Raw genomic sequence first — 20,582 nt, 5'->3', positions numbered from 1 at the left:
ATTCAGAGCGAATAGGAACAGCTGCCTCAATTTTGGTTTGCAGACCTAAATAGAATTGCATAATATATCTATAGCTAGCTGGTGTTATTTAATAAACAGTTAAATATGAATCCTGCTACCAAACAAATAAGTAAAGAAAAAGCAAGACTGGATACAATTGCACGTCATATTCAACCAAAAGGTGAGTTACTGAAACTGAATTAAAAATGCAATTAACAAAAAAATGCAAATTGTTTTTTGTTACAGCTGAAAAACCCAAACTTGTTACATCAACATGCATAAGTATGAGCAACGAAAATATTGTGAAGCCAGGTATGAGAAGTATCCCACGAAAGAGGGAGGAGGTTTTAAAATTACATGGATGGGGATATAATGACTCCCAATTTAAGATGAATGAAAAAGGAGTTGTAAGTATTTAAACCTAAAAAAGGAGACAATATCACGTTTTAACAGTGCTTGATTAAATACTAACACAGTGGTTTCCACTTCAGCAAATTCTTTTTTTACGGTTCCTCCTCAGTTGGGAACCAATTTACTAACAGTTTTATATCAACTAGCCCAGTTTTTATGCTATAAATTGGAACATGCAGTCAGTGGCGCAACTAGCGGAAAATTGGGGGGGCAGGCAAGGAACTACCAATACGACTTTCCCAAAAACGATTGTTTTGCTAAGTGGCCCATTGTGATCGTATATTGACGTTTTAAACTAAGGCATTGTTTCGTAACGATTAAACTCGTTCAACTGGGTGTTTTACACGTTAATCTTTCAATCTGTCTACTAGTGCTGTGCTTTGTGTAAGTTTCTCGTAAGCATTCCTTGTTCATATTTACATCAGAGGCATCAAGTTGGAGTGGAAACCAAGTAAATTTGTTATTAATGTCTTGTCCATCTAAGAAAATGAGGAAAATAACGTTGTTTTTTCAAAAGTCTGTTTCGGATAGCGGACCAGGAACTGACACGTAAATTACAAACAAGTTGTTGAAGGATTTTTGGCTGAAGCTCCACGCCGATAAACATTTTATTTTTGTGTGTTTACATGTAAATATGTTTTCAAGTTTCAACAAAGATCGTTGTTGGGATTATTTAGGTTGTTGAATAAATACATCGCAGAAACTTCGTTTTTATCATCGCAAATCACAATACATGCCGATGAAGCGATTTACTGCTGTACTGGCGCCTTGTCCTGTCATTTGAAAGTTTTTTTTAGCTTTGATGCGAACGAACATGTTTTCGGCGCTGTACGAGAGTCGTTATACGCAATAACGCCGATAGAAAAGGGACCTGACATGCCGACGAACCTGCCCCCCTAGTTGCGCCCATGCATGCAGTTATCCAGAATTCACACAAACAGAACAGATTGTTTGGGATTACAACAAAACAGATTATTTGATTACCTGGAACTGCTTGTGTTCTAAACTAAAATTTGATATTAGATATGGATGGGATAAACCTGAGTACTCGGTTCTGAGCATTGCTGTTTCTGATGCTCGGTGCTCGGCTGAGCAATTTTACAAATTGACCCGAGCGATAAACTTGCATATTCATGCCCTGATAACATACCTAGGGCGTATATAGCTTAGTACATTGGTGATGTAGGGTCTTTGGAAAGCTATAAAACTTGTGTAGATAGGAATATGTTTGTGATTTTACAAACCACATTGCGTGCTTGGCCGAGCACCGAGCATTAATATAAGATGCTTGATGTGCAACCAAACAGAACATTTGCAGTTTTGACCCATCCCTAATATTAGACAGTACCATGATTTTACATATATTTTGCTTTATTTTAGATAACGTTTACCGGCTCAAAGTATAAGCTTAGCGGAATGGTTATGCCACAACTACGTCCCTGGATGACTGAAACGATAGGAATTGAAGTAGATGAAACTTCTGAATCAATTAAAAATATTGACCTAAGCAAAATTCCCAAACCGATCGTTAACGAAGAATTCACAAACGAACTTAGTAAAACTGGAATGGAGATCTCTACAGACCCTATGGACAGGTGTGAAAAAGTTGTGTGTTTAGGTTTTCTCATGTTGTTAGGTTTCACAATACAACAATTCTAACACAAGAGTCTGTGTACAAAACTATTGAATTTAAAATGCTTCATTTTTTACATGTGTTGGTACATACAGACTGAAAACTTTGACAAGTCTGAAGTCGTCCACCGTTTTATTTGACATATATATTTCACCTAAGTAATAGGCATCGTCACTATCTTATTCAAATAGAATGTTACTTAGGTGAAATATATATGTCAATGGATTCTATTTGAATAACAGTGATTATATTATGATGCTTTTTCAACACCTAATTTACTGCTTATGCACAAAACAAAAATTTTTTCTCAAACACTGTGCATTAAATATGCATGAAAAGTTATCTTAGTTATCCATCTTGGGTTATCTTAAGTTTTAATCTAAAAACTGTTTTTAGATTACACAGTTTTAAATATTGTTGAACCACGTTGGTTTTCAAATGGTATTATACTATATCAGTCTTATGCTTTTTATGACATTTTTACAAAGGTTGGTACGATCACATGGACATACTCTTGAAGAACTTTTTCTTCTGCGCAAAGGGGAAACTAACAAAAGAATTCCTGACATGATTGTATTCCCAAGGAATCATGATGATGTTGTGAAGCTTGTTGCTCTTGCTGTTCGATACAATATTTGTCTTATTCCTATTGGTGGAGGTAGGATATGTCTGTTACTTTCTTATCTTAATACTGGAACACACCACAGCAAAAATGATTTGCTTCATATTTTTTTTTGCTTTTTGACTTACACTTTTGCATTGTGTTTTATATGTTTTAATGTTTTTTGTCACTAAATTTTGTTAAGCTATGTATTTGTACCTCAGTAAAATTTGGGCTGACTTTTCAATTTTTGGTTACAAGTTTCATGCATTATAATTGTTAGGGTGTCTTAGCACTTTTATGCTAAGTTATATATTTACGTTTTCTTGTTAATAAGTAGTTGTAGTTTTACTTTGACAGACTTCTATTTTGTATGAGCTTTCAAGTTGACAATTGCAGTTGTTAATTTGGTATTTACCGCAATTGTCTGATTTGCATTTAGGAACGACAGTCACGCTTGCACTGGTTTGTCCAGAAAATGAGGAAAGGTGCATTGCAACAGTCGACATGACTCAAATGAACCAAATCCTTTGGGTAGATGAAAAAAACTTGCTGGCCAGAATAGGTTTGTGTTTTGTCAGACTTTTTGAGTTGGTTAAGCAATAATCACCCCTTCATACAAATCCTATTACTTGGGTTTTCCCATATTTAATTAAACTTTTGCAATACCGTATGGTTCAAAAAATACCTATGTAACACAGTGTAGGATTTTAAAACCCTAAAAATTCTGGATAATCATATATTCACTTCCACTTTTCTATTCAACAGTTTAGCAAATTGGTTGTTATATGCTGTTGACAATCTCTTGTTTGTAGTATTTAGGTCATGTTTCCTATAACTGTATTAATGTACTACTTGCAGAGGCTGGAATAATTGGTCAAGACTTGGAAAGAGATCTAGCAGCCATTGGATTGTGCACTGGCCATGAACCTGATTCTATGGAATTTAGTTCGCTTGGTGGTTGGGTGGCGACAAGGGCATCAGGCATGAAGAAAAATGTTTACGGTAAGTTTGAGTACTTTTTTAAAACCTTTATTGACACTGACATAGCCCAATCACAGAAACTTTGCAATAAGTGGTCAACAGCTAAGTCCAGATAATTAGGTAGAACGTTGAAAAATGTTTTTTATGCTGTATACAGAAACTTTTTACTATTTCACACACAAGGGATTTAAAACGTCTGATTTTAAGGTTTTAGGGCAGGGGTTCCCAACCTTTTTACGACCTCGTACCACTTGGACACTCCGCGTACTGCCACACATACCACTTCTTGCAGAACAACTAATTTGATCGAATAATCTTTTATTCAAAGAATAATATTGGCCCACTAAAATAACACTAAAGCACCACAACTAAATTTAATGAGATTCTTGTTACATGCATTTTCGCTGCTTGATATGATTAACGCCCGCTGTGCCACAGCGTTGTACGGTTTTTCAAATCAACTGTGCTTCTTGTTGACAATTGACATGGCCTGTATTTTGAAGATCGTAATGATACGAAACAACAGAAATAGTTACGTAACAATAAGAATAGTCTTGGGAAAATTTAATTATAAACATAACCAGACAAACAAAATATGAAGTTGTGAGTCCAGGTTTTTGTTTCTAAACTAGGTTTTTTTTTTTTATTAGGTAACATTGAAGACCTCTTGGTTCATGTTCGAATGGTGACTCCACGTGGGGTGCTGGAAAAAAACTGTATGGTACCACGAATGTCGGCAGGTCCTGATCTTCATCAATTTATTCTAGGCTCAGAAGGTCAGTCAAAGAGCTATACTCTTCCTGTACAGTAACAATGACACATGTATATTTTCTACCATTATTACTCATGGTTGGCATTGCAGTTTGCTATCATTAATTTTTTTCCTGATAGTTATATCCTTTTATCTGACAAAACAGGTTAGGTTTGATTTTAAACATTGCTAAAAATGGTATCCATCTTTAATTTTGTTTTGTAGTGATAAAAAAAACGTCATTTTTTATTCTTGTCTTTTAAATACATGCTTTTTTGCTTTTGGAACTTTACCAACATAAAATAAATCGCTTTAAGAAACTGCACAACTTAATTCAACTAAAACCTTTCACAGGAACTCTTGGGATTATTACTGAAGTTACATTACGTGTACGGCCCCTTCCAGAATGCCAAAGGTCAGTTGTTACCTTCAAACAACCAAAAAATGCCATGCTAGTAACCAGAAATATTCAAATATTCAGGTATGGCTCAATCGTTTTTCCCAACTTCGCCAGAGGTGTGGAATGCTTACGAGAAGTGGCTCTAAACAGATGTGCCCCTGCCTCTATTCGTCTCATGGACAACCAACAGTTTCGATTTGGCCAAGCTCTGAAGCCTGAAGTGAGTCATGGTTAAAACAAATAAGGAAGTTTAACATTTGCTGTGTCAAGTTTTTGATAGGGTAAAATGGCATGTAATAATGTGGCTTAAAATGTTATGCTATACTGTACCAGGCTTAACTGAGAAATCAGTCGTTCTTCCCAACACCAGGCTAATATAAGACTAGCACTGCCAAAGATGAATTGTCATGAACCAGAATGAATTTGGTTTGTATAAAATAAATTGTAAATGTTTTTTTTAAGTTTTAGTGGACTGTTGTCAACATCAGTGAATTATCTATGTTTAAGCCATGCCTCTCACTTCACTGTTTTTTCTAAATCACGAGTCCGTGAATACTAATGAGTTCGTGAAAGGTTTTTGTGAGTCTGTGAACTTATCACAAAATATACAAATATTATCTCACGAAGTATATGATCGCCTCACGAAGTATACGAAAACTCTTACATTATACATTTACATTGAATCTGTGAATGGTTATTTTATTGAATGCTAAAAAATTGTGCAATACCCAAAAAAGTTTAGAAACATGATTCTAAACTATGTTCATGGTTTTTATGCATATGTGTATGGGAAAGGATGAGTAATTCCGCTGCAGTGGTTTCTAAATAGCAATAGCAAAAGATCGTTGTGGTTTTCATAATGCTGACCTTATTTTTTAGTCAGAGGGAATTTTTTCTTCCTTTATCGACGGTATGAAGAAGTTCTATGTGACAAAAATCAAGGGATATGACCCAGCAAATATGTGTGTCGCCACTTTACTCTTTGAAGGTACGTTTTAGGTTGATTTTTTGTCACCAATTTGGGTTCGGGTCAAGTTTTTGCACGCTTAAAGTCTGATTTAAAATATTTGTTACTTTACACCACGGCTTGGAAACCTTTCTGTTCATAAATGCCAGGCAACAATTTATCGTCGCTTCCCGAGGTCGCATAGACTATATTTTATGTCGGTCTCCGGGGCTTGAAAATAATGACAAAGGCTGCTAGAATTTCGCACTTGCTGACCGTAAAAGCAGACAGGTTCCGCATTACCAGTTTAGATCAAGTTTTTGGCACCTTAGTCCGTTCATTATTTCATTCTTGTAAGTAAACTTGTTTGGGCAGGGTAAGGTGCTTAAAGGAAGTGTGTTTGCTAAATAAACTGTCTTTAAACTTTTAAGAAAGTAACTTTTTTTTCTGTCTTTGAAATCGTTGTGCAGTTAATACCTAGCTTTGTAAGAAAATTTTTCCAAGGTGTTCATATAATTTCATGTTGCATCGTAAGACCAAGTTGTTTACACTTTTAAAACCCATTTTTTTGCGGGAAGACATATATACAACGCATTTCTGTTGCCCGGCGCCAGCGGTTTCTGCTGTGTGGCTGTGTTACGACTTACGCTGCAAATCCGGATACACGATTCGTAGAAAGTGTTTTCTCCGTGTCGCAGTAGCGTGTTGTGCATTCAGCAAAAAAAGACATTTGAGGCCAGCTGTCGAATTTCCGCAATTATTGATCGGTAGCTGGGGTCAGTAAGTCCTACAGCCTGGAAGTAACTACAGTTTCCTTTAAATGCCCACTAAACAAAGGGATAGCAATATATTCAGTGTTAGAGACGTTGGTCAAAGTACAACCTGCAAACATTCACAAGCGAATACATGCAATGAAGTTTCGGTACTATCAAGGGTTTGTAAACTAATGTTATTGGTAACCTAACCACATCAAAAGGTCACCCAGAATTGAGAAACACTGCGTTTAGCCATACCTCGCAAATTTACAGTTGTCCGTTTTGACGCCTTTGAATTTTTTTGAAGTCGTTTTGAATTTACAGTTTGATTTTTGACTCGTATAAAGTCCCAGATATACAGTAAACCTCGGTTAATCCGGACCCGTTTGTACCAAAAAAATGTCCGAATCAGGCGAAGATCCGAATTAACCGAATCCGGTTTACGCGAGATTTACCGTACGTCAAAGCATTTTATCCATAATTACTAGCAACGGTTTACCAAACTTTTGTTTCATTTCAGGTGACCCTACTGTTGTAGCACAGCAAGAAAAAGCTGTGTACGAAATTGCTGCCAAATACCAAGGAATGCCAGCCGGTGAAGATAACGGACAGAGAGGCTACATGCTCACCTTTGTAATTGCTTACTTAAGGTGATAATTATATTTTTCTTGCTGGGTTTATTCTAACAGGACAGACCAATACCCCCATTACCAGGGGCGGATCTAGAAAAAATTTAAGGGGGGTGTCCAACAATTATTTGGGAAATTCCCTAGTGCAATACTGACGTTACACAAAATGATTTGGGTATTCCCCTTTCTGAAAAAACGTCATAAGCTTGACGTCACTCACGCACCAAAAAGCTGCGGTCGCAAGGTATCATTTTGTGAATACGCGGTGCTCAATGCGTAACAGAAATTTGGGGTTGGGAAAAACTGTTTTACTATCATGGACGCACAAAGCTTATGATGTTGCATTGTTTGTAACGACGCATTAAGCGAAAGTATGCTTTGTTCAGAATTGCAAGCAGACCCAAACCCGAAAGTACCAGACCGAAACCTAACGCGCAACTTTGGCATGCCGCAAATCGAACGGCATCTGTTATTAGAAATCGTTAAAATTTCCATTTACGGCTCTACTATCTAGCTTACTCAACAAAACTGCAGTTGCAAGATACACATAACGGTCAAAATACAAGACGTGCTTTAAAAATAACCTTTAAAAAAGTAGTTCTCAAACTGTGCGTCGCGACGCATTGGTGCGTCGTTTCAACTTTTCCAGAGGCTTCGCAACAAAAAAAGTTTGAGAACCACTGCTTTAAAGGAGTGAACGCCTTTTTCAAACGATGGTTAACCTTTTAAGTTGCGCAACGTTACGAATGCAATTAAGTTGGTTACCATGCAAGGCATAAAAAATGCCAAGCATTGGCGAGTTACCAATCACGTGTACCTTAACATGGTTCGATCATCAATTTTCTGAGGGGGGTGTCCAAACACCAAACACCCCCGTCTAGATCCGCCCATGCCCATTACCATTCCCCTCCTCTTAAAAATATTGTGTTTTCGATTTGTTTTTTAAGCCCTTTGAAACACTATATACGGATCTGTTCATAAGTTTAATGGTGAAAATAACGGCCCAAATAGACGAAAAAAGCGGCATGCTTTATATTTCAAACGTTTCGGCAAATGCTCATGCCATCATCAGTGATATCCCTTTGTTTTGACAAATGTGATCATTCAAAACCTATAAAAGCATGATTGAAAACAAAAACTAATGTGCTGAGAACATAATTATGCTGCAGACCTTGCACTCTGTTTCGACCTACAAGGTCTCATCAGTGCAGCTGGTGACAAAAGATAGGTCGTATTGGCTAGTGTAGCCATCTAACGACACAGTTTGTTGGGAGGCTGAAAAGGCTGAAAAGCCATTCCTCGACCATTTCTGTTCGATGCCACAACTGGGCATAAACCAAAGAACGTACAGAATGAACAAGGGTTTATTACTAAATTTTTGACAAAAATATTAACCAAAACGGAAAATTATAAAACTGTTTTCATACATATGTCAGATTAAAACGTAACTAATGAAAGCATTTTTTCGATATTCGCCTAATTCGGACACAACTCGGGGTACAAATGATTTGTTATGTAGTAAGGCTTGAACTAATCGACATCGGTTAATCCGTATCTTTGCCTAATCCGAAGTTTTTTCAGTTTAAACGGGTCCGGATTAACCGAATTTTACTGTAATACATAAATAAAACGACTTGATTTCAAGCGGGCGAATATCATGTGCAATCAGTTTTATTTGAAGTCACCAGACACAGTTCAACACGCCACTTTACGTGTGATATAAGACCAACCTTAGTCAAACATTTCAACAGCTTTATGTTGACACCGGCTCAAATAAGACTGTTCAAAGTACAGCCTCCCTTTACCACCTGACCACAGCCTAACTTAAATTACCTGATATTGCAAAATCCCCACCTTACTTTGCCAGTTAAAGGCAGAACACCAAATACGTTTTCAGCCATTAAAAAGTCAAGTTTGTCATCTAAATTCTGGAAACTTTGGCTTAAGAATCCTGGATTAAAATAATTTAAGTGACTTTCGAATCTATGTAACGGTAATATTTTATGGATGTTTTTGAACACCCTGCGGTGCCTTAAATGCAATGGAAATATGTTTCTGTATAAATGGGTTACTATAGCTCGGTGTGTCTAACCTTAACACACACAGTGTTTTTTAAGGTGTCAAATTTCTCCAGCGGTTTCCCAAAATTTGGGAAAAAGCAAATATGGCTATTTTTTGGTATTTAAACCAACACTTGCGGTCTCTTAAAACTACTTAGCGGTCACCCAAACCAAACCTTAAAAAAAACCTGAACACACATATGAATTATTTAAATCAGTCGACCTTGTGCAGTAATGTGCAAAATAACTTACCAAGCAGTCGTTTTCAAACTGTTTCTGGATTTGGATCGCTTAGCCTTACAGGCATTTTCCAATAGTAGTTTATAAAAGAAAGTGACGATACAAAAATCTTTAAATACGGTCACAATTAAAATCGGGTAAACAAAACTTGTCAAATAAAGACTACGTTAATATGTGATAAATCCAGTATTTTATGAACAAATCCGTGCATAGAGTTTAAGCAAAAACTGTAAAAAAAGTTTATTGTAACTACTCAGCTTAATCTAGGGTAACACCTAAAAAACGTTCACGGACCACAGTGTAGAAACCATTGGGCCGAAACTTCAATTTGAAAATTATTGTCGTTTGATGCGTTAATGAACCTTTTTGGTATTTTTGCAGGGACATCGGTTTTGACTACGAAGTCGTGAGCGAATCATTTGAAACCTCAGTTCCCTGGGACAGAGTTACCGACTTGTGTCGAAACGTCAAAGACCGAATTCATCACGAATGTATTAACCAAGGAGTAAGTCAACTAAATCTTTGTATTGTCTGTCACCCAAATCTGTAAGCTTTAATAACATCCTAAACAAAAAATATCACTGTAAGCGAAAAGTTAATACGACCGGCGGTTGGGAAAAGATTTCTTGCGCTTATACGGACTAGTTCAGACAGGCATGAGTTTAAGGGCTGGAGTTCAACAAACTAATGAAAAAAACAAACAAATTTATTACAACACATCAGTTAAACGAGACTGATCAATTATGCGGTATAAACTTGTTTTGTTACAATACTGTGTTCCCACCTAGAAATGAAAGTATAACTGAATTGTGTTGCTTGTGCGGTTAAACCGGTTTTGGTTAATCCGGATCTTCGCCCAATTCGGACAAAACTCGAAGTACAAATTATATGTAATGTAGTTAAGGCTTGAACTAATCGACATCGGTTAAACCGGACAATTTTTTTGGTTCAAACCACCTCGGATTAACCGAGGTTTACTGCGGTCAAGTCTAAAACTGCGGGCCCACTTGGATCACTTGGCCCGCTTGGCCCAGCACTTCATGCAATTGAAAAACTGCGGGCCCATTATATCCAGTGCTTGTCGCGTCTCTCGCAGGACAAAACGGGCCAAGTGCTGGGCCAAGCGGGCCCGCAGTTTTAGACGTGACCCAGGTTTACTGTACTTACAAACTGGTAGCGGGCTCAAAGTTTAGTGTTTGTCGCAGAGTTGCAAGCGGGCCCAAAATCTGAGCCCGAACCCGGCCCGAACCCGAAAGTATAAGCCCGAAGCCCGGCCCGAACCCGAAACGTTTTTGTGAAGCCCGTTTAGGCCCGAAATTTTGATTGACAGGCCTATGCTGGGACCCAAATAACAAATGAAAAAGAAAAAAGAGAAAGACAACAAACACAATGAACAATAGTAGACAATGGCGTAAACAATACGTTTTAAAGTAGGGTGGGCATTAGGTCAAAGCCAGAGACTTATTACTTAGCAGATTTTTTTTTTGAAAATGGCGGACACGTAACGCAAAGTTAGGCCCGTTTTAAGCCCGTTTTCTCACAAATACCCAAGCCCGAACCCGGCCCGAACCCGGCCCGAACCCGAACCCGAACCCGGCCCGAAAAGCCCGGCCCGACTTGCAACTCTGGTTTGTCGCCCCCACAAGCTTTTTAGCCTGCATGAAAAGTTTTTTCGCATAACATTGGCATTTTACATTTCAGGTTCTGCAGGTTTTTGGTTGACCCAGTCATGGTTACCGTCCTGCCAATAAATTGCAGACTTTCGGGATATTATTTCAAAATTATAGTTGATGCGCTTTTATTATGGGTCCCCTTCCCTGAAGGGGACACATATTGTTTTTGTCTATATTTTTTTTTCTTTTTTCTTTTTTCTTTTTTTCTTTTTTTCTTTTTTCTTTTTTTCTTTCTAAAGCAGATTTGTTCCCACGTTTTGGTCAAGAAAGAATGGTTCAAACTTTTTCAAATTTACACATATTACAGATATTGGTCTAAAGATGGTCCATGTGAATTTTGACCCCGTTTGATCCCTCGGTTCACCCACAGCCCCCCAAAACGTGAAATTTTTAGCGCGGATTTGTTCCCACGTTTTGGTCAAGAAAGAATGGTTCAAACTTTTTCAAATTGACACACATAATAGGTATTGGTCTAAAGATGGTCCATGTGAATTTTGACCCCGTTTGATCCCTCGGTTCACCCACAGCACCCCAAAACGTGAAATTTTTAGCGCGGCTATTGTTCCCACGTTTTGGTCAAGAAAGAATGGTTCAAACTTTTTCAATTTTACACACATTACAGATATTGGTCTAAAGATGGTCCATGTGAATTTTGACCCCGTATGACCCAGAGGTTCACCCACAGGCCCCCGAAACGTAAATATGTCTAACGCTCGTTTGGTCAAGAAAGACACTGTAGGCAGAAGTACCAAGAGAGTAACTCACTGGTTTACGATAGCGGGAGGGCTCAGCTTGACGTCGGACAGACGTTTTACGAGACATCGTTTCAGTGATTAGAAATCAGCTGTTTTGCACAGCAATGCTATGTCGTTTTATTAAGTTATCACTCACATTTTTAGTTTTGGCGAAGGTTTTACACCTATGACGTGATTTAAGCCTAATAACCGTGCTTCGGTTTTGTATATGTCAAGAAAAACTTTGTTAATAAAAGTTAAGATGAAAAAATTAACTTGACTTTTTTGCCAAATAAATGTTTTTTTAAATGCTCGCTGTCAGGTTGGCCGCCGCATGATCACGGGTTACTTAAGGTCAACTAGTCGGTATTACAAACACAGCTCAGAACTTTCTTCATAACATAGCGTTTTTTTAACAATCAATTTAGGAGTCAATACTCAAGGCATGTATAAATTAGGCTTAACAGTATTGTTGAACACGAATGACGGCGTGCTATTGAAAACGGTGTCAAAAGGTCAAACAGTCGTTTGGCGTGTGCACCCTGAGAGGTTACTACAGGTCAATGGTACTCATTTTGCGAAACAAAGTTAAATGAAAAACAATTTGTTATGTATACACTTGTAGCAAATTGCTTTTTAATTTAAAGTGTCTGTAACACAACTGTTACAGCTTTCTAAAAAAAATTGCCCGACCTTGGAGGACTATATCTGGGTTAAAGCAAGAGATTAGATTTAAGTCTTTGTTACGTTTTTTTAATGTTTTTGTAATTACATGACAATAATAGTGCAAAAAGAATACGAACAATTTTTTTTATTGTTGGGTTAATGCTTTCTAAAAATTTGTCCTTAAGAATGTAAAAATCACCGCAACATTTGTTTACCGTAAATCCGCACAAACATGCGTGTGGGGACCCATTAGTTTTTGTTTACAAAAACAATCATATGTGTAGATCAAATGATGTGTATAGTAAATTGGTAAATATCGTATAGAATATATAAAATATAAAAAAAAAAAAAGTATATCAGAAAGCCACCCTTCTAGTTTAAAGGGTAGTTTGAAAGATCGTGTGCTACCTGATTAAGCGGAAAAGACACGTTTTACCGAATGTTTGCAAAGATGGCCGAATTGAATATTCGGTATATCACTGCTTAAAACTGCCAGTTTCACTAAACATAGAAATCATATACATTAAACTGATTTCAATAAAACTGATTCAGCACAAATAGAGGTGTCGATTGCATACTTACCGCCTTTTTCTCTCCTCTATACCGCATATGTGATCAATCAGTACCAACCAACCCTTGTGTTTGCATTGTCGGACGGTGCTTGACCCAATTTGAACGCTGCTGTTGTTTTTTAAGGTGCGCTATCCTGTGATGAGCACTTGTCGCGTTACACAAACCTACGACGCCGGCGCATGTGTATATTTCTACCTTGCGTTTAAGGTAAGTTGACCCCCTCCCGGGTTTACCAAACACACCAACATTGTGTTTATTGTGGAGCTAAAGACCTAAGTATTAGAATCAATCAACCATTACTTTGTATTCTACTTCGTATTAGAATCAATCAACCATTAGAAGGTTTAGCTTGTAAAATTGTCAGACCAATGTATGATATGTAACTGCAGACAGTGCACACTGTTTCGACCTGTAAGAGCTCATCAGTGCAACTGGTGACAAGACATTGGCTGTATTTGCTAGTGCAGTTTGTTGGGAGTAACAGACTGAAAGGCAACACCTCGCTCATGCATTTGGAGAAGAAATAAACCAACTTTAAGCTGGTTACAGTTGTAGATCTGCTCTTTATGCACAATAAAATGGAATTGATTTCACCATTTGTGACAAAAACATCTTTAATTAATAGTGAAAGAAGGGCTAAACGTTTACTTTTTAAAAAAGGGGGACGGTACGAAGCATAACACATATTTCAATGTACTGCGTTCCCAAACTGAACCTTAACTGTATAATGTGTAGCATAGAGTCGGTCAACTTGAAAATGTTGCAAAATTGTCAAATTAACTTGTATCCGTAGTTTAACCAGGATTGTGGAGTCGATTAAACATTTTCAAATCCACATCCACGTAAAAGTTGTTTGTTTCGGCTTCAATAAAAACAAAGCCTTTATGTTAACTTTGTACAATTTATCACAAAAAATAATAATAATAATAAAAATACGTACTTACAGGTTTGCTTAGTGTCGGTTTTATAATAATGCTCGGTTCTCTGCCAAATGCCTCTTATTTTAATGTCATATACACGCATTTAAAATTTGAAAGTTGTGGTTTTTTAAGTTGTTCATTCAAATTGGTCATGTATCGATTGTTTGAAATGACATTAAAAATTTTGTCTAATTATTTTTCACAAACCGTTGTAATTTGTAGAAAGTATTTATGGCTCTCCCTTCTACAGAAAACACATGTGAAAAAAATAGTTTTTCTTGACTAAATATGTTTTCCATGCAGTACCGTGGATTGGCTGATCCCGTTAAGTCATATTTAGCTGTGGAAAACGCAGCTCGGGACGAAATACTCGCAAACGGTGGAAGTATATCCCATCATCATGGAGTGGGAAAATTACGTAAGCAGTACATGTCCAGAACCGTTACCGACGCCGCAGTAGGAACCATCAAGTCGGTAAAAGAATACCTGGATCCGCGGAACATCTTTGGATCCGGAAATTTGGTTTAAACCCCCAGCGGAAATTAAGAACTTTTTTTAAAATTTGCGGAACTACGGAAAAAGCGGAACATTTTTTGCGGAACGTATGCAAAAAAGTGACAACATTCCGCAAATTGCTTATTCTCTCACCGAACGCTTGTTGATTATAATCATGTTCTTTGAGTTAAGTTTTACTGTTCGTGTGTAGAGTACATTTAATATGCGAAACGTATGCAACTTTTGTGTAATCAGAATCTTATGTGGCTATGATGACTTTTGCGAAGCAAAAATACGTACGTTTTTTTGGGTAGTTAAGAAGTAAGGAGCGTTTTCCACTTTTTCCACTCTTTAGCCTGCGCTTTTACAGATTGCTACAAGCACATGTATACGCATACATGTTAAATTATATCACACAAAATTTATGCACCATCGTAGAAAGGGTAATAAATTTATCACATAACAAAATACAAAAATGTATTGTTTTCAAATCGACCTTAGATAATATTATATCCTTTTTAACACATGTCTTAACAATTTTTTTTCATATTTAACGTTACCCAACTAAATAAACAGCCGTTGTCTTACAAATTGTGACAGTTTTTTTTTTACAAAGCGTGTGTGATTTGTTTCCTTATAGTTCCATATTCTTTGCTGCTTGTGTAAAAGTTTGATTCACTTTTTAGGCAGTAAAAGTGATGCATTACTTTTCTGATAAACGCATATATTCTAGTTCGCTTTATTATAGTTAGAATCGCTTCACATTTTCGTTTTTGTTTTACCACAAATCACATGTACGACCATTTTGTTTCAAAGCATCCCACTTCCTTATAATTTCCAGCAAGGTGTATTGAAATAAGCTAGCAAACCCTTTCAATACTCTAACGTTGTGCACAACAGGCCTAGTTTACACACTTGAATAGAAAACAATAAAGCTCTATTGATTTAATTCGTGTTTATATCGTCGTCGATATTGTAGACCAAATAAATGACCCCGCCATTCTTCAACTGTTTGTTTATCTTGCACAGTTTTTTTTTTTTTTAAGGTTTGGTTTGGGTGACCGCTAAGTAGTTTTAAGAGACCGCAAGTGTTTCATTTAAATACCAAAAAATAGCCATATTTGCTTAAACGAATTATTTATTAGGTGTTGCAAGTTGCAAGTCCAAATTTTGGGAAACCGCTGGAGAAACAAAACACCTTAAAAAAAACACTGATCTTGCATGTTATTTTCAGTTTGTCATTGTTCGAACTAGCAATGTCAGGAGAGTATCTATACCAGGTGTGTGCGGCCAGCGCCCCGTTGATCGAAGGTTGTGCGGCCCACAGAGACCCTTGAATTTCAAATGTACTGGCAAACGAGTACAATTATTATATATTTTTGAGCTGATTAATGCGACCAGGCTCTACGTAGCTGGATCAGGCTATATGTTTTACTTGTAGTTAAGTATAAGTTATTTGGTAAGCAACAACGAAAAATCACCTTGTGTTATATAAAGGTGCGGCCCGCGATCTAATCATGGTAATTGTATTTGGCCCCATAGTGACAAAGGTTATTTGCACACCCCGATCAATACCAAGGCTTTTCAGTGCCTTTTACTTCGTCTATAGTTTTTGTCGGAAAGGACTTTCGTCCACAAACACAATCTGATCGCGCTTAAGTCTTGGTTTATGTATGACTTTACACTCGACGTTATTTGTGCCGTACTTTCAGCTTGGTACATCTTAACTTTCGAGATTCCAGGCTTGTAGGGTTATAGGGTCCTAAATTTAGCGTATTTTGTTAATTTTTTTGTAGAGGCGGGTAGGCTACTACTACACAGGTTGAAGACTCTGATCTATACCTAGCCCAGAGTTGTGCGTCGGTTTTAAGGGTAAGTTTGAATAAAACAGGCTTAAATCGAGTCTTCTACTTTACGCACGAAATTTTGGCACCAATTCACCAACTTTCAGGCCTAATTTGGGTTTTGTTTAAAGCAATCTGGTTTTGGCTTGCACTTTCGTTTGGGGCCTACTTGTAACTATGATACCGTTTTCCTCAGATAAGCCTAAATTCATTTGTCAGTTACACACACGCACAGATAGTAGTAGTATGTAATTCAGTATAAATGTTCCAACAGTCAAGTTTGGACAAAAACAGTTTAATCTAGGTGCCCAAGGAAACTTATTTTTCAAGCATGTGGTTAAAAAAACGGCATACAAAAGACAAATAAAGTAAAATAGTGTTTCCGTTGTAACGAGATTAAAATTACAAGGAAAAACAAACACTTTTGTTGCAATCGTTCCACGATACAGTACAAGAAAATATCGTAAGTTGAACATAGCCTACAACTGAAATATCAAAATATCACAAAGTATGTTGACAATTCAAAATGCATTGAGGCTTGTGAATTGGTCACAGCTTTGAAGTAACCGGTTGGGTAGAGTTTTTTGGTTTTTGTAGTCAACAGTATGCAATAATAGAAATTGTAACATGCAATAAAAGACACGTCGTTTTCCACAAGCGATTTGTTTTTTAATTGCCTTTTCACTGCAGTAAGATGTCTATGTTGTCACGAGGTAGACTTTGATCCGTGACAGCAGTGACCGTTGTTGACGTTAGGAGGGGCTTCCCCGGTCAGCTGGAATGCAAGCTGTCAGAAATACATGTAAATTTAAAAATTAAAAGTGTTTGTTATCCAGTTTCATTCTCTCGTGCCGGAATACTGGAGATTTATATTAAGGTATGTAAAGTATCTCCAGTTTTCTTAACTTAGGCCTACCATACGTCCTCTTTTTGGAGGACAAGTCCTCCTTTTTCAAAAAAAGTAAGTTGTCCTTCAGTGACGACAAAAAATGCCCAAATGTCCTCCTTTTTGAATTTTCTGTACTAAATGTCGTGATAACAATTGTGCCTTAAATCCCGGCCAAAGAGGCCAAGAACAATTGGGCACAAAAGTAAGTGTTAATAATCTTTGTCGGGAATGTGTGTCCTCCTTTTTGGTGATGAAAATATGGTAGGCATATCTTAACTGTAACTTAGAGTCTAACATTAACTATAGAGCATTGTGTTTTTAAAATCTTTTGCTGACTGCTGATTTGATTAAAGTATATCAAGCAAAAAGCACGGTTGTGTTTATTTAGTAGAACCCAATTATGTCCGAATCTAACCTGCTGTTTTTCGTCATCTTCTGCCTTTAGTAACATCTTTGCCAGGTCATGAATACACTCATCAATGTTCGTTCCCAACTTTGCACTTGTTTCCAAAAAGCGACATTTTGTTTCCTAAAATGCCAGATAATGGGAAGCGGGTGGGCAAAATTTTATAAGGTCAAACAATCATCAGGACAAAGGTCAATGTGGCTAAGGAGATTTTACCCATTGGCTTTGTGATAGCATAGCGGTTACCCATTATAGCGAATGCCCATTACTGAGGCTTTGTGATAGCAAAAAAGCTGCTTAAAAGCAAAATGCATATGAGTAGTTTTTTTGTCAAGACTTTAGCGTAAATAATTTGTGCACACAACTTATCTAGACGTGCTACGTTAACAATAATTACAGTGTTGTTGTCAGGCATATATTACAAACTTTCGCCCTGAAATGGACGTCGAAACGTAAGATGTATTTTAATTACCAATTAAGCAAGAAGAGTTGTTTTGTTGTACTTACGTTTGCCAGTTTTTTGCCTTGCTCGGTCGAAACACATCTTTTACCATATTTTGCGCTCGTCTCCCTCATATCCAATTTGTTGCCGCAAAGCATTGTGGGAAGGTCTCTGCCAGCTCCGTCCTAACCAGCAAATAGCGATTTGACAAGTTGCGCAACGGCTCAAACACTACTTTATGAAAATGCGATTTTGTACCTCTACAGCCGACATCCATTCTCGTACGTTCAGGAAAGAATTTTCGTAAGTGCAATCGTACAAAAGCAAAACCCCGTCTGCCCGTCTAAACAAATAGGAATCATTAGGATTCTTTCGTCTTATTAGGTGTATTTTTGCATGAATTCGTTACTGCTTATTGCTTTAGATCGCGATTTTAATATTGTTGTGGACTGAAGGCAGTGATTTAATTATTCAACTGCAATATTTGCAACAGTTTGCTGGTAGTAGCACTACCTGTCAATAGTGGGCCTACTATTTTCACAACTTTTTCGATTTGTGTTGTAGCATGTTTATATGATTGCGTATTTTTATCTTACTTGTATAAGCAGTCTTACCCATCACAATAACGTTGCAAAGTAAGCTACTTTCATTACCTTTTGCACAATTTGAAACAGAAAGTTTTTTGACCACAAACTAAATGGTAACCGATGTAAAAATGTTGAATCCAATGGGATATATCTACATTATTAATTAGAGTACCTGAAATAAGATCGGGCAATGCTTCTAAATCTCTCTTGGCCTGCTGTGTCCCATATTTGTATTGTCACTGGTTGTCCTTCAACGGTCAGTGTCTTTGTGTGCGAATCTACACCTAAACGAAAAAGGGGAAATACTCGTATAAACACGGCCATTACGGACCAAACCATCCACTTTGCGCATTACATAACTACATTTACAGATTCCAAACAAAACGATCTATATTGGTGTATAAATTAGGTCCTTAGTTTTGCCCAGCTGCAAAGCGCTAATTATAGGTACAACGGGCGCTGTAGTTACAAATGTTTAAATACTTGAAAATCTGAATTGGCAACAGATCTTATTCTTGATTATAGCATTTTGTTTCTCCGTTTTCAACATTGTAATAATTGTCTGTTCGAAATATCGTTTCTTTTGATAAACCAAGTCAAATCTTATCAAAGTTATGCCAATAATATTGCAAACACAAATTGTTTGACGACAAAGAAGTATTATCCTATTATGTCAAGTTATATTTACCCAAAGTTGCAGTCATGCTGGACTTAAATTCATTCTTGCAGAGTCGCATCAGTAAGCTGGTTTTTCCGACGCCTGAATCCCCAACCAATATAACTTTGTACATACGATCGCACTCATCTTCATCCATTGCAAATTGCCGGATCTTGACAAAGTTGTCTAACCTAAAAGTTGTGTTCCATGTTCTGACCTTAAACGCAGATTAAGTTCACTTTTAACGCTGGGTTTACTTTCCAAATGCAGTGTTGTTATATCCTGTCCGAACAACACAAAGGTTTAGCATGTGTTAAGAAATTGTCAAGGAGTAGGCTATTTCGTGCTGTGCAGTGATGGAAGCGGCCTACTTCGTTGTTATAATTTGCGTTGAATAGGATTAAAGTGCTTTAGTGTGACTCACAAGTTAAGCCTATGCACACACATTGTAGCCTATCAATGTTTTTTCTAGAAACGAAATTAGGCTACCTTCTAATTCTAAAGTTTCACAAAAACAGCTAAACTATGCCTCACCCATTTTTGTTAAGCCTGTAAGTCGACAAAGAAAATAAGGCTTTAGTATATAGCCAAACATTAAGTATTTATACAAAACAAAACGCATCATATATTTGCCTGAAATAAGTAATCACTTTTGTAACACTATTATCTGTCTAAAGTTAAAACTATCTGAAAAACAACCAAACTGTCTAAAAAACGCGCGAAAATTTAGTAACACGATCAGCTACTACGCACATCGGTAGTAAACAGCTTATAGAGCGATCGTAAAGTTTCAAACGATATCTGTCATCATTGATTACTATAAATTTTTGCTTGACGATCAATCGCTGAAGTACGCTATGGCGATATACAAGTGAGTACTTCAGGCTTTTAAGAGCAAAACTCGCCCGCGATGAAGCTTGAAGCTTTGTGGCCTTATAGGACAAAACCCGGACACATTTACTAAACAAACTTCAGCCAAGTGACGCAAATTCTCCCCGAAAAATTGCCAACAATTGCCCAGAGGTAACATTTCTGCAAACAAATATTCCAACCAACTGTTATTTTGACAGATATAAGTCGCGTTTTTAAATGACATTTTGTGCGCGCAAAGCGTAAATCAATGCAAAACTAATAATATTTCAACGACATTTGCCCATAATATGAACCAAAATCTGATTACCCCAACCGGGCGCTTCGACTTATTAACCTGCCTTCTTATTAGCTACAGTCGCGTCTTTTAAATAGTTTAATGCTGATGGTTGAATGAAATGGATAATGCTTGATT

General features: G+C 37.1%; 2 protein-coding genes across 2 annotated transcripts; one reads left to right on the top strand and one right to left on the bottom strand.

Moving 5' to 3' along the window:
• Nucleotides 1-9: 9 nt before the first annotated feature.
• Nucleotides 10-15,479, top strand: LOC145228518 (alkyldihydroxyacetonephosphate synthase, peroxisomal-like). Its single transcript, XM_080093593.1, has 14 exons — nucleotides 10-181; nucleotides 247-407; nucleotides 1,792-2,006; nucleotides 2,533-2,702; nucleotides 3,088-3,210; nucleotides 3,507-3,650; nucleotides 4,280-4,405; nucleotides 4,735-4,795; nucleotides 4,862-5,000; nucleotides 5,660-5,768; nucleotides 7,002-7,131; nucleotides 9,792-9,915; nucleotides 13,180-13,263; nucleotides 14,280-15,479. Exons 1-14 carry the CDS (start codon nucleotides 106-108, stop codon nucleotides 14,502-14,504), a joined length of 1,887 nt encoding a protein of 628 aa, XP_079949719.1. The 5' UTR covers nucleotides 10-105; the 3' UTR covers nucleotides 14,505-15,479.
• A 1,110-nt stretch (nucleotides 15,480-16,589) lies between these two features.
• Nucleotides 16,590-19,583, bottom strand: LOC145229899 (ras and EF-hand domain-containing protein-like). Its single transcript, XM_080095242.1, has 6 exons — nucleotides 19,328-19,583; nucleotides 18,812-18,923; nucleotides 18,311-18,395; nucleotides 18,118-18,237; nucleotides 17,620-17,733; nucleotides 16,590-17,102 (listed from the first exon to the last, which is right to left on the bottom strand). The coding sequence occupies exons 1-6, from the start codon at nucleotides 19,452-19,454 to the stop codon at nucleotides 17,022-17,024; spliced, it is 639 nt and encodes a 212-aa protein (XP_079951368.1). The 5' UTR covers nucleotides 19,455-19,583; the 3' UTR covers nucleotides 16,590-17,021.
• Nucleotides 19,584-20,582: the final 999 nt, after the last annotated feature.

This window comes from Phallusia mammillata, chromosome 5 (genome assembly GCF_965637545.1).
Source record: "Phallusia mammillata chromosome 5, kaPhaMamm4.hap1.1, whole genome shotgun sequence".
NCBI lineage: Eukaryota > Metazoa > Chordata > Ascidiacea > Phlebobranchia > Ascidiidae > Phallusia > Phallusia mammillata.
This window is presented reverse-complemented; position numbering and strand designations above follow the sequence as displayed.